Source organism: Mustelus asterias, unplaced genomic scaffold, assembly GCF_964213995.1.
Source record: "Mustelus asterias unplaced genomic scaffold, sMusAst1.hap1.1 HAP1_SCAFFOLD_287, whole genome shotgun sequence".
Taxonomy (NCBI): domain Eukaryota; kingdom Metazoa; phylum Chordata; class Chondrichthyes; order Carcharhiniformes; family Triakidae; genus Mustelus; species Mustelus asterias.
Window position 1 is genome coordinate 469,099 of NW_027590252.1, and position 14,183 is coordinate 483,281.

General features: G+C 50.7%; 1 protein-coding gene across 1 annotated transcript in view; it reads left to right on the top strand.

The window, feature by feature from the left end:
- The window catches only part of LOC144486085 (MAM domain-containing glycosylphosphatidylinositol anchor protein 1-like), a gene marked incomplete at its 3' end in the record, with an annotated part of 298,296 nt that extends 284,405 nt beyond the window's left edge, over positions 1 to 13,891 (top strand). Inside the window, 1 exon segment of the mRNA XM_078204195.1 lies at positions 13,761 to 13,891. Coding sequence (XP_078060321.1) covers positions 13,761 to 13,891 — 131 coding nt within the window.
- Between the last annotated feature and the right edge of the window lie 292 nt (positions 13,892 to 14,183).

A 14,183-nucleotide genomic window follows, 5' to 3' on the forward strand; every position in this document is an offset into this window, starting at 1 on the left:
CTCGCTCCAGTCTCGGGACAGTGTGTCGGTGGAGTGAGTGTATGTTCTCTGGGAGAGAGAGACTGTTCCTGTGTCTCTCACAGCTGTGGTGTTGCTCGCTCCAGTCTCGTGACAGTGTGTCGGTGGAGTGAGTGTGTGTTCTCTGGGAGAGAGAGACTGTTCCTGTGTCTCTCACAGCTGTGGTGTTGCTGCGTCCAGTCTCGGGACAGTGTGTCGGTGGAGTGAGTGTGTGTTCTCGGGGAGAGAGAGACTGTTCCTGTGTCTCTCACAGCTGTGGTGTTGCTGCGTCCAGTCTCGGGACAGTGTGTCGGTGGAGTGAGTGTGTGTTCTCTGGGAGAGAGAGACTGTTCCTGTGTCTCTCACAGCTGTGGTGTTGCTGCGTCCAGTCTCGGGACAGTGTGTCGGTGCAGTGAGTGTGTGTTCTCGGGGAGAGAGAGACTGTTCCTGTGTCTCTCACAGCTGTGGTGTTGCTCGCTCCAGTCTCGTGACAGTGTGTCGGTGGAGTGAGTGTGTGTTCTCTGGCAGAGAGAGACTGTTCCTGTGTCTCTCACAGCTGTGGTGTTGCTCACTCCAGTCTCGGGACAGTGTGTCGGTGGAGTGAGTGTGTGTTCTCTGGGAGAGAGAGACTGTTCCTGTGTCTCTCACAGCTGTGGTGTTGCTCGCTCCAGTCTCGGGACAGTGTGTCGGTGGAGTGAGTGTGTGTTCTCTGGGAGAGAGAGACTGTTCCTGTGTCTCTCACAGCTGTGGTGTTGCTCGCTCCAGTCTCGGGACAGTGTGTCGGTGGAGTGAGTGTGTGTTCTCTGGGAGAGAGAGACTGTTCCTGTGTCTCTCACAGCTGTGGTGTTGCTCGCTCCAGTCTCGGGACAGTGTGTCGGTGGAGTGAGTGTGTGTTCTCTGGGAGAGAGAGACTGTTCCTGTGTCTCTCACAGCTGTGGTGTTGCTCGCTCCAGTCTCGGGACAGTGTGTCGGTGGAGTGAGTGTGTGTTCTCGGGGAGAGAGACTGTTCCTGTGTCTCTCACAGCTGTGGTGTTGCTCGCTCCAGTCTCGGGACAGTGTGTCGGTGTAGTGAGTGTGTGTTCTCTGGGAGAGAGAGACTGTTCCTGTGTGTCTCACAGCTGTACAAAGAACAAAGAACAATACATACAATTGTAATGTGGAACTTGTTCAAGGAACAGCTCCTCCGTGTCCTTGATAAATATGTACCTGTCATGCAGGGAGGAAGCAGACGAGTGAGGGAACCGGGGTTTACTAAGGAGGTTGAATCTCATGTGAAGAGGAAGAAGGAGACTTATGTAAAGATGAGACGTGAAGGCTCAGTTAGGACACTTGAGAGTTACAAGTTAAATTGAATAAGTAAATTGAGTTTGTGTCTTTATATGCTCTGTTTGTGAACAGAATTCCCACTCACCTGAAGAAGGGGCTTGCAGCTCCGAAAGCTTGTGTGGCTTTTGCTACCAAATAAATCTGTTGGACTTTAACCTGGTGTTGTTAAACTTCTTACTGTAGTTACAAGTTAGCCAGGAAAGACTTAAAGAAAGAGTTAAGAGCCAGGAGGGGACATAAGAAGTCTTTGGCAGGTAGGATCAAGGAAAACCCTAAAGCTTTCTATAGGTATGTCAGGAGTAAAAGAATGACTAGGGTAAGGTTAGGGCCAGTCAAGGACAGGAGTGGGAAGTTGTGCGTGGAATCTGAAGAGATAGGAGAGGCGCTAAATGAATATTTTTCGTCAGTATTCACACAGGAAAAAGACAATGTTGTTGAGGAGAATACTAAGATACAGGCTATTGGACTGGACGGGATTGAGGTTCATAAGGAGGAGGTGTTAGCAATTCTGGAAAGAGTGAAAATAGATAAGTCCCCTGGGCCGGATGGGATTTATCCTAGGATTCTCTGGGAGGCTAGAGAGGAGATTGCAGAGCCTTTGGCTTTGATCTTTGTGTCGTCATTGTCTACAGGAATAGTGCCAAAAGACTGGAGGATAGCAAATGTTGTCCCCTTGTTCAAGAAGGGGAGTAGAGAGAACCCTGGTAATTATAGACAGGATACAGATCAGTTGGAGACTTGGGTGGAGAGATGGCAGATGGAGTTTAATCCGGACAAATGTGAGGTAATGCATTTTGGAAGGTCTGATACAGATAGGAAATATACAGTAAATGGCAGAACCCTTAAGAGTATTGATAGGCAGAGGGATCTGGGTGTACAGGTACACAGGTCACTGAACGTGGCAATGCAGATGGAGAAGGTAGTCAAGAAGGCATACGGCATACTTGCCTTCATCGGCCGGGGCATTGAGTTTAAAAATTGGCAAGTCATGTTGCAGCTTCATAGAACCTTAGTTAGGCCGCACTTGGAATATAGTGTTCAATTCTGGTCGCCACCCTACCAGAAGGATGTGGAGGCTTTGGAGAGGGTACAGAAAAGATTGACCAGGATGCTACCTGGTATGGAGGGCATTAGCTATGAGGAGAGGTTGGAGAAACTTGGTTTGTTCTCACTGGAGCGACGGAGGTTGAGGGGCGACCTGATAGAAGTCTACAAGATTATGAGGGGCATGGACAGAGTGGATAGTCAAAAGCTTTTTCCCAGGGTGGAAGAGTCAATTACTAGGGGGCACAGGTTTAAGGTGCGAGGGGCAAGGTTTAAAGGAGATGTACGAGGCAGATTTTTTACACAGAGGGTGGTGGGTGCCTGGAACTCGTTGCCGGGGGAGGTAGTGGAAGCGGATACGGTAGTGACTTTTAAGGGGCGTCTTGACAAATACATGAATAGGATGGGAATAGAGGGATATGCTCCCCGGAAGGGTAGGGGGTTTTAGTTAAGTCGGGCAGCATGGTCGGTGCAGGCTTGGAGGGGCCGAAGGGCCTGTTCCTGTGCTGTAATTTTCTTTGTTCTTTGTCCCACTACGGTGGTGTCGTCAGCAAACTTGAAAATCGAATTGTAGGGGAATTTGGCCGCACAGTCATAAGTGTAGAAGGAGTATAGTTGGGGGCTGAGAACACAGCCTTGTGGGGCTCCGGTGAGAAAGTGGGGTCTTCCTCAGGATAGCAGCCGGTGACGAGTGGTGAGACAGTGTGTCGGTGTAGTGAGTGTGTGTTCTCTGGGGGAGAGTGACCATTCCTGTGTCTCTCACAGCTATGATGTATCTGCGTCCAGTCTCGGGACAGTGTGTCGGTGTAGTGAGTGTGTGTTCTCTGGGGGAGAGTGACCATTCCTGTGTCTCTCACAGCTATGATGTATCTGCGTCCAGTCTCGGGACAGTGTGTCGGTGTAGTGAGTGTGTGTTCTAGAAACATAGAAACATAGAAAACTACAGCACAAAACAGGCCCTTCAGCCCCACAAGTTGTGCTGAACATATCCCTACCTTCTCAGCCTACCTATAACCCTCCATCCTATTAAGAACATAAGAACATAAGAAATAGGAGCAGGAGTAGGCCATCTAGCCCCTCGAGCCTGCCCGCCATTCAATAAGATCATGGCTGATCTGACGTGGATCAGTACCACTTACCCGCCTGATCCCCATAACCCTTAATTCCCTTACCGCTCAGGAATCCATCCATCCGCGCTTTAAACATATTCAGCGAGGTAGCCTCCACCACCTCAGTGGGCAGAGAATTCCAGAGATTCACCACCCTCTGGGAGAAGAAGTTCCTCCTCAACTCTGTCTTAAACCGACCCCCCTTTATTTTGAGGCTGTGTCCTCTAGTTTTAACTTCCTTACTAAGTGGAAAGAATCTCTCCGCCTCCACCCTATCCAGCCCCCGCATTATCTTATAAGTCTCCATAAGATCCCCCCTCATCCTTCTAAACTCCAACGAGTACAAACCCAATCTCCTCAGCCTCTCCTCATAATCCAAACCCCTCATCTCCGGTATCAACCTGGTGAACCTTCTCTGCACTCCCTCCAATGCCAATATATCCTTCCTCATATAAGGGGACCAATACTGCACACAGTATTCCAGCTGCGGCCTCACCAATGCCCTGTACAGGTGCATCAAGACATCCCTGCTTTTATATTCTATGCCCTTCGCAATATAGGCCAACATCCCATTTGCCTTCTTGATCACCTGTTGTACCTGCAGACTGGGCTTTTGCGTCTCATGCACAAGGACCCCCAGGTCCCTTTGCACGGTAGCATGTTTTAATTTGTTTCCATTGAGATAGTAATCCCATTTGTTATTATTTCCTCCAAAGTGTATAACCTCGCATTTATCAACGTTATACTCCATTTGCCATATCCTCGCCCACTCACTCAGCCTGTCCAAATCTCTCTACAGATCTTCTCCGTCCTCCACACGATTCACTTTTCCACTTATCTTTGTGTCGTCTGCAAACTTCGTTACCCTACACTCCGTCCCCTCTTCCAGATCATCTATATAAATGGTAAACAGTTGCGGCCCGAGTACCGATCCCTGCGGCACGCCACTAGTTACCTTCCTCCAACCGGAAAAACACCCATTTATTCCGACTCTTTGCTTCCTGTCGGATAGCCAGTCCCCAATCCACTTTAACACACTACCCCCAACTCCGTGTGCCCTAATCTTCTTCAGCAGCCTTTTATGGGGCACCTTATCAAACGCCTTTTGGAAATCCAAAAACACCGCATCCACCGGTTCTCCTCCATCAACCGCCCTCGTCACATCTTCATAAAAATCCAACATGTTCGTCAAGCACGACTTTCCCCTCATGAATCCATGCTGCGTCTGATTGATCGAACCATTTCTATCCAGATGCCCTGCTATCTCCTCTTTAATAATGGATTCCAGCATTTTCCCTACTACAGACGTTAAGCTGACCGGCCTATAGTTACCCGCCTTTTGTATCCTTCCTTTTTTAAACAGCGGCGTAACATTAGCCGTTTTCCAATCAACCGGCACTACCCCAGAACGCAACGAGTTTTGATAAATAATCACTAACGCATCCACTATTACCTCTGACATTTCTTTTAATACCCTGGGATGCATTCCATCCGGACCCGGGGACTTGTCCACCTTCAGTCCCATTAGTCTACCCAGCACTGCCTCTCTGGTAACATTAATCGTATTAAGTATTTCTCCTGCTGCCATCCCTCTATCGTTAATATTTGGCAAACTATTTGTGTCCTCCACCGTGAAGACCGACACAAAAAACTTATTTAAAGACTCAGCCATATCCTCATTTCCCACTATTAACTCCCCCCTCTCGTCCTCCAAGGGTCCAACATTCACTCTAGCCACTCTATTCCTTTTTATATATTTATAAAAACTTTTACTATCATTTTTTATATTAATTGCTAGCCTAGCTTCATAGTCTATCCTTCCTTTCTTTATCGCTTTCTTAGTCTCTCTTTGTTGTTTCTTAAATTTTTCCCAATCACTTGTTTCTCCACTATTTTTGGCCACTCTGTACGCAGCTGTTTTTATTTTAATACTCTCCTTTATTTCCTTCGTTATCCACGGCTGGTTCTCCCTTTTCTTACAATCCTTGTTTTTTGCTGGAATATATTTTTGCTGAGAACTGAAAAGGATCTCCTTAAAAATCCTCCACTGTTCCTCAGCTATCCTACCTGCCAGCCTGCTCTCCCAGTCTACCTTAGCCAATTCATCCCTCATCCTATCATATTTCCCTCTGTTCAAACAGAGGACACTGGTTTGAGACCAAACTTTCTCCTCTTCCATCTGAATCAGAAATTCGACCATATTGTGGTCACTAGACCCAAGAGGGTCCTTCACAATAAGATCCTTAATTCTACCTACCTCGTTACACAATACCAGATCCAAAATAGCTCGTTCCCTCGTCGGTTCCGTAACATTAAGTCCCATGTACTCATCCAGGAGTCTCTTAAAAGACCCTATTGAGTTTGCCTCCACCACCACTGACGGCAGCCGATTCCACTCGCCCACCACCCTCTGTGTGAAAAGCTTCCCCCTAACATTTCCCCTGTACCTACCCCCCAGCACCTTAAACCTGTGTCCTCTCGTAGCAGCCATTTCCACCCTGGGAAAAAGCCTCTGAGAGTCCACCCGATCTATGCCTCTCAACATCTTATATACCTCTATTAGGTCTCCTCTCATCCTACGTCTCTCCAAGGAGAAAAGATCGAGCTCCCTCAGCCTATCCTCATAAGGCATGCCACTCAATCCAGGCAACATCCTTGTCAATCGCCTCTGCACCCTTTCAATCTTTTCCACATCCTTCCTGTAATGAGGTGACCAGAACTGAGCACAGTACTCCAAGTGGGGTCTGACGAGGGTCTTATATAGGTGCATCATTATCCCCGGACTCCTAAACTCAATCCCTCGATTGATAAAGGCCAGCACACCATACGCCTTCTTAACCACCTCCTCCACCTGCGGGGCTGATTTCAGAGTCCGATGGACCCGGACCCCAAGGTCCTTCTGATCCTCTACAGTACTAAGAGTCTTTCCATAGAACCATAGAAAATTACAGCTCAGAAACAGGCCTTTTGGCCGTTCTTGTCTGTGCCGAACCATTTTATGCCTAATCTCACTGACCTGCACTTGGACCATATCCCTCCACACCCCTCTCATCCATGAACCCGTCCAAGTTTTTCTTAAATGCATTTACCACTTTATCCGGCAGCTCATTCCACACTCCCACCACTCTCTGCGTGAAGAAGCCCCCCCTAATATTCCCTTTAAACTTTTCTCCTTTCACCTTTAACCCATGCCCTCTGGTTTTTTTCTCCCCTAGCCTCAGCGGAAAAAGCCTGCTTGCATTCACTCTATCTATACCCATCAAAATCTTATACACCTCTATCAAATCTCCCCTCAATCTTCTACGCTCCAGGGAATAAAGTCCCAACCTATTCAATCTCTCTCTGTAACTCAGCTTCTCAAGTCCCGGCAACATTATAAGGGATAGGATTTATAGTTATTTGGAGAGTAATGAATTGATAGGTGATAGTCAGCATGGCTTTGTGGCAGGTAGGTCGTGCCTTACTAACCTTATTGAGTTTTTTGAGAAAGTGACCAAGGAGGTGGATGGGGGCAAGGCAGTGGACGTGGTATATATGGATTTTAGTAAGGCGTTTGATAAGGTTCACCATGGTAGGCTTCTGCAGAAAATGCAGATGTATGGGATTGGGGGTGATCTAGGAAATTGGATCAGGAATTGGCTAGCGGATAGGAAACAGAGGGTGGTGGTTGATAGTAAATATTCATCATGGAGTGCGGTTACAAGTGGTGTACCTCAGGGATCTGTTTTGGGGCCACTGCTGTTTGTAATATTTATTAATGATCTGGATGAGGGTATAGTTGGGTGGATTAGCAAATTTGCTGATGACACCAAAGTCGGTGGTGTGGTAGACAGTGAGGAAGGGTGTCGTAGTTTGCAGGAAGACTTAGACAGGTTGCAAAGTTGGGCCGAGAGGTGGCGGATGGAGTTTAATGCGGAGAAGTGTGAGGTAATTCACTTTGGTAGGAATAACAGATGTGTTGAGTATAGGGCTAACGGGAGGACTTTGAATAGTGTGGAGGAGCAGAGGGATCTAGGTGTATGTGTGCATAGATCCCTGAAAGTTGGGAATCAAGTAGATAAGGTTGTTAAGAAGGCATATGGTGTCTTGGCGTTTATTGGTAGGGGGATTGAATTTAGGAGTCGTAGCGTTATGTTGCAACTGTACACAACTCTGGTGCGGCCGCACTTGGAGTACTGTGTGCAGTTCTGGTCCCCACATTACAGGAAGGATGTGGAGGCTTTGGAGAGGGTGCAGAGGAGGTTTACCAGGATGTTGCCTGGTATGGAGGGGAGATCCTATGAGGAGAGGCTGAGGGATTTGGGATTGTTTTCGCTGGAAAGGCGGCGGCTAAGAGGGGATCTTATTGAAACATATAAGATGATTAGAGGTTTAGATAGGGTGGATAGTGATAGCCTTTTTCCTCTGATGGAGAAATCCAGCACGAGGGGGCATGGCTTTAAATTGAGGGGGGGTAGTTATAGAACCGATGTCAGGGGTAGGTTCTTTACCCAGAGGGTGGTGAGGGATTGGAATGCCCTGCCAGCATCAGTAGTAAATGCGCCTAGTTTGGGGGCGTTTAAGAGATCCGTAGATAGGTTCATGGACGAAAAGAAATTGGTTTAGGTTGGAGGGTCACAGTTTTTTTTTAACTGGTCGGTGCAACATCGTGGGCCGAAGGGCCTGTTCTGCGCTGTAATGTTCTATGTTCTATGTTCTATGTTCTATCCTTGTGAACCTTCTCTGCACTCTTTCAACCTTATTTACACCCTTCCTGTAACTAGGTGACCAAAACTGTACACAATACTCCAAACTCGGCCTCACCAATGCCTTATAGAACCTTACCATAACACTCCAACTTTTATACTCGATACTCCGATTTATAAAGGCCAATGTACCAAAGGCACTCTTTACGACCCTATCCACCTGTGACGTCACTTTTAGGGAATTCTGTACCCGTATTCCCAGATCCCTCTGTTCAACTGCACTCTTCAGAGTCCTACCATTTACCCTGTACGTTCTACTTTGGTTTGTCCTTCCAAAGTGCAATATCTCACACTTGTCTGCGTTAAATTCCCTTTATATTGTACTCCTTCATCCCATTTGACCTGCCAAAATGGACCACTACGCATTTATCTGGGTTGAAGTCCATCTGCCACTTGTCCGCCCAGTCTTGCATCCTATCTATGTCCCTCTGTAACTTCTGACATCCCTCCAGACTATCCACAACCCCACCAACCTTCGTGTCGTCGGCAAACCTACCAACCCATCCCTCCACTTCCTCATCCAGGTCATTTATGAAAATGACAAACAGCAAGGGTCCCAGAACAGATCCCTGGGGCACACCACTGGTGACTGACCTCCATTTAGAAAAAGACCCATCTATACCCACTCTCTGCCTCCTTTGGGCAAGCCAGTTCTGTATCCACAGGGCAGCAGCCCCTTGGATCCCATGCCGTCTCACTTTTTCTAGAAGCCTTGCATGGGGGACCTTATCGAACGCCTTGCTAAAATCCATATAAACCACATCTACCGCTTTCCCTTCGTCAATGTGTTTAGTCACATTTTCGAAGAACTCCACCAGACTCGTAAGGCACGATCTGCCCTTGACAAAGCCATGCTGAGTATTCTTGAGCATACTAAACCTCTCTAAATGCTCATAAATCTTGTCCCTCAGGATCTTCTCCATCAGCTGACCAACCACTGAGGTTAGACTCACCGGTAGGTAATTTCCTGGGCTATCCCTATTCCCCTTCTTGAAAATAGGAACCGCATCCGCAATCCTCCAATCCTCCGGCACCTCTCCCGTCTCCATCGACGACGCAAAGATCATCGCCAGAGGCTCTGCAATCTCTTCCCTCGCCTCCCACAGAAACCTGGGGTACATCCCATCCGGACCCGGCGACTTATCTATCTTGATGCCATTCAAAGATTCCAGCACAACCTCTTTGTTAAAGTCCACATACTCAATCCTTTCAGTCCACCGCACGCCCGCAGTACATCCACCCAGGTCCTTCTCCTCTGTGAAAACCGAGGCAAAATACTCATTGAGCACCTCTGCCATTTCTACTGGTTCCGTACAGACTTTCCCGCCTTCACCTTTTATAGGCCCTATTCCTTCACGTCTCATCCTTTTACTCTTCACATATTTATAGAACGCCTTAGGGTTCTCCTTAATCCTACCTGTCACGGCCTTCTTGTGACCCCTTCTGGCTCTCCTAATTTCCTTCTTTTCTGGGGCGGAGAGACCGTTCCTGTGTCTCTCACAGCTGTGGTGTTGCTGCGTCCAGTCTCGGGACAGTGTGTCGGTGCAGTGTGTGTGTTCTCGGGGAGAGAGAGACTGTTCCTGTGTCTCTCACAGCTGTGGTGTTGCTGCGTCCAGTCTCGGGACAGTGTGTCCATAAGACCATAAGACATAGGAGCGGAAGTAAGGCCATTCGGCCCATCGAGTCCACTCCACCATTCAATCATGGTTGATTTCAACTCCATTTACCCGCTCTCTCCCCATAGCCCTTAATTCCTCGAGAATTAATTCCTCGAGAATGTCGGTGGAGTGAGTGTGTGTTCTCTGGGAGAGAGAGACTGTTCCTGTGTCTCTCACAGCTGTGGTGTTGCTGCGTCCAGTCTCGGGACAGTGTGTCGGTGGAGTGAGTGTGTGTTCTCGGGGAGAGAGAGACTGTTCCTGTGTCTCTCACAGCTGTGGTGTTGCTCGCTCCAGTCTCGGGACAGTGTGTCGGTGGAGTGAGTGTGTGTTCTCTGGGGGACCGTGTCTGAAAGCTCCTCAGTTATAACATGCTGACAACACACTGTGTTCATTCCAGTCAACTGCCAAGTGAGAGCTGTGAGCTCCTGCGTAATTGAAGCATCCTGATTGACAGGAAGGCACACACACTCTGAAACATTCAGCCCATCATCATCTCTGCCAGCCCCTTGTCAATCCTCCATCTCTTTCAGCAATTTTCCTGTCAATGATCGGAGATCTTCTCGCTGATCTTCAACAGATTCCAATCTCCAAAACCCTCCTCTCACTGTCTGCATTTAACATCATTCACCCCAATCACTGGCACGCCAGAGGAACTGATGGAATGGCCTCCTGTTCCTGTGTAACAGACTCAAGGGGCTAAACGGTCTCCTCCTGTTCCAGTGTATTCGGGTAGAGGGGCTGAATGGCCCCCTCCTGTATCTGTGTAACAGGGGAGAGGGGCAGAATGGCCTCCTCCTGTTCCTGTGTAACAGGGTAGAGGGGCTGAATGGCCTCCTCCTGTTCCTGTGTAACAGGGTCGAGGGACTGAATGGCCTCCTCCTGTTCCTGTGTATTCGGGTAGAGGGGCTGAATGGCCTCCTCCTGTTCCTGTGTAACAGGGTCGAGGGGCTGAATGGCCTCCTCCTGTTCCTGTGTATTCGGGTAGAGGGGCTGAATGGCCTCCTCCTGTTCCTGTGTAACAGGGTCGAGGGGCTGAATGGTCTCCTCCTGTTCCTGTGTAACAGGGTCGAGGGGCTGAATGGCCTCCTCCTGTTCCTGTGTAACAGGGTAGAGGGGCTGAATGGCCTCCTCCTGTTCCAATGTAACAGGGAAGAGGGGCTGAATGGCCTCCTCCTGTTCCTGTGTAACAGGGTATAGGGGCTGAATGGCCTCCTCCTGTTCCTGTGTAACAGGGTAGAGGGGCTGAATGGCCTCCTCCTGTTCCTATGTAACAGGGTAGAGGGGCTGAATGGCCTCCTCCTGTTCCTGTGTAACAGGGTAGTGTGGCTGAATGGACTCCTCCTGTTCCTATGTAACAGGGTAGAGGGGCTGAATGGCCTCCTCCTGTTCCTGTGTAACAGGCCCAAGGGGCTGAATGGCCTCCTCCTGTTCCTGTGTATTCGGGTAGAGGGGCTGAATGGCCTCCTCCTGTTCCTGTGTATTCGGGTAGAGGGACTGAATGGCCTCCTCCTGTTCCTGTGTATTCAGGTAGAGGGGCTGAATGGCCTCCTCCTGTATCTGTGTAACAGGGTAGAGGGGCAGAATGGCCTCCTCCTGTTCCTGTGTAACAGGGTAGAGGGGCTGAATGGCCTCCTCCTGTTCCTGTGTATTCGGGTAGAGGGGCTGAATGGCCTCCTCCTGTTCCTGTGTAACAGGGTAGAGGGGCTGAATGGCCTCCTCCTGTATCTGTGTAACAGGGTCGAGGGGCTGAATGGCCTCCTCCTGTTCCTGTGTATTCGGGTAGAGGGGCTGAATGGCCTCCTCCTGTTCCTGTGTAACAGGGTCGAGGGGCTGAATGGTCTCCTCCTGTTCCTGTGTAACAGGGTCGAGGGGCTGAATGGCCTCCTCCTGTTCCAGTGTAACAGGGTAGAGGGGCTGAATGGCCTCCTCCTGTTCCAGTGTAACAGGGAAAAGGGGCTGAATGGCCTCCTCCTGTTCCTGTGTAACAGGGTAGAGGGGCTGAATGGCCTCCTCCTGTTCCTGTGTAACAGGGTAGAGGGGCTGAATGGCCTCCTCCTGTTCCTATGTAACAGGGTAGAGGGGCTGAATGGCCTCCTCCTGTTCCTGTGTAACAGGGTAGAGGGGCTGAATGGCCTTCTCCTGTTCCTATGTAACAGGGTAGAGGGGCTGAATGGCCTCCTCCTGTTCCTGTGTATTCGGGTAGAGGGGCTGAATGGCCTCCTCCTGTTCCTGTGTATTCAGGTAGAGGGGCTGAATGGCCTCCTCCTGTATCTGTGTAACAGGGTAGAGGGGCAGAATGGCCTCCTCCTGTTCCTGTGTAACAGGGTAGAGGGGCTGAATGGCCTCCTCCTGTTCCTGTGTAACAGGGCAGAGGGGCTGAATGGCCTCCTCCTGTTCCTGTGTAACAGGGTAGAGGGGCTGAATGGCCTCCTCCTGTTCCTGTGTATTCGGGTAGAGGGGCCGAATGGCCTCCTCCTGTTTCTGTGTGTATTCGGGTAGAGGGGCTGAATAGCCTCCTCCTGTTCCTGTGTAACAGGGTAGAGGGGCTGAATGGCCACCTCCTGTTCCTGTGTAACAGGGTAGAGGGGCTGAATGGCCTCCTCCTGTTCCTGTGTATTCGGGTAGAGGGGCTGAATGGCCTCCTCCTGTTCCTGTGTATTCGGGTAGAGGGGCTGAATGGCCTCCTCCTGTTCCTGTGTATTCGGGTAGAGGGGCTGAATGGCCTCCTCCTGTTCCTGTGTATTCGGGTAGAGGGGCTGAATGGCCTCCTCCTGTTCCTGTGTAACAGGGTAGAGGGGCTGAATGGCCACCTCCTGTTCCTGTGTAACAGGGTAGAGGGGCTGAATGGCCACCTCCTGTTCCTGTGTAACAGGGTAGAGGGGCTGAATGGCCTCCTCCTGTTCCTGTGTATTCGGGTAGAGGGGCTGAATGGCCTCCTCCTGTTCCTGTGTATTCGGGTAGAGGGGCTGAATGGCCTCCTCCTGTTCCTGTGTAACAGGGTAGAGGGGCTGAATGGCCTCCTCCTGTTCCTGTGTATTCGGGTAGAGGGGCTGAATGGCCTCCTCCTGTTCCTGTGTATTCGGGTAGAGGGGCTGAATGGCCTCCTCCTGTTCCTGTGTAACAGGGTAGAGGGGCTGAATGGCCTCCTCCTGTTCCTGTGTAACATGGTAGAGGGGCTGAATGGCCACCTCCTGTTCCTGTGTAACAGGGTAGAGGGGCTGAATGGCCTCCTCCTGTTCCTGTGTAACAGGGTAGAGGGGCTGAATGGCCTCCTCCTGTTCCTGTGTAACAGGGTAGAGGGGCTGAATGGCCTCCTCCTGTTCCTGTGTATTCGGGTAGAGGGGCTGAATGGCCTCCTCCTGTTCCTGTGTATTCGGGTAGAGGGGCTGAATGGATTCCTCCTGTTCCTGTGTAACAGGGTAGAGGGGCTGAATGGCCACCTCCTGTTCCTGTGTAACAGGGTAGAGGGGCTGAATGGCCTCCTCCTGTTCCTGTGTATTCGGGTAGAGGGGCTGAATGGCCTCCTCCTGTTCCTGTGTATTCGGGTAGAGGGGCTGAATGGCCTCCTCCTGTTCCTGTGTAACAGGGTAGAGGGGCTGAATGGCCTCCTCCTGTTCCTGTGTATTCGGGTAGAGGGGCTGAATGGCCTCCTCCTGTTCCTGTGTATTCGGGTAGAGGGGCTGAATGGCCTCCTCCTGTTCCTGTGCAACAGGGTAGAGGGGCTGAATGGCCTCCTCCTGTTCCTGTGTAACAGGGTAGAGGGGCTGAATGGCCTCCTCCTGTTCCTGTGTAACAGGGTAGAGGGGCTGAATGGCCTCCTGCTGTTCAGGTGATTGTCCAGTTGGGCTGATGTTGACCGTTGAGCTGTGTGTGTGTTGCAGGCTCCCTCAACGTGTTGGTCCGGGCTCTGGGAGTACAGCCAGTCGAGACCAAGGTGTGGTCACTCAGCGGAAACCAGGCCGAGAAATGGCAGCAGGCTAACGTCACCATCAATCCAGAGGGTCCCTTCCAGGTGAGGAGGCTGGGGGCGTGGGGAGGGGGGGGAGCGGGATGGAGTGTGGGGGAGGGGGCGTGGGGAGGGGGGGGAGCGGGGTGGGGTGTGGGGGAGGGGGCGTCGGGAGGGGGGGGAGCGGGGTGGGGTGTGGGGGAGGGGGCGTGGGGAGGAGGGGGAGCGGGGTGGAGTGGGGGGAAGGGGATGGAGTCAGGGGAGAGGGAGCTGGGGGAAGATGAGGCGAGTGGGGGGAGGAGGAGGGGGCGAGTGGGGGGAAGGGGGAGAGGGGAGGACGTGAGGAGTGGGATGGGAG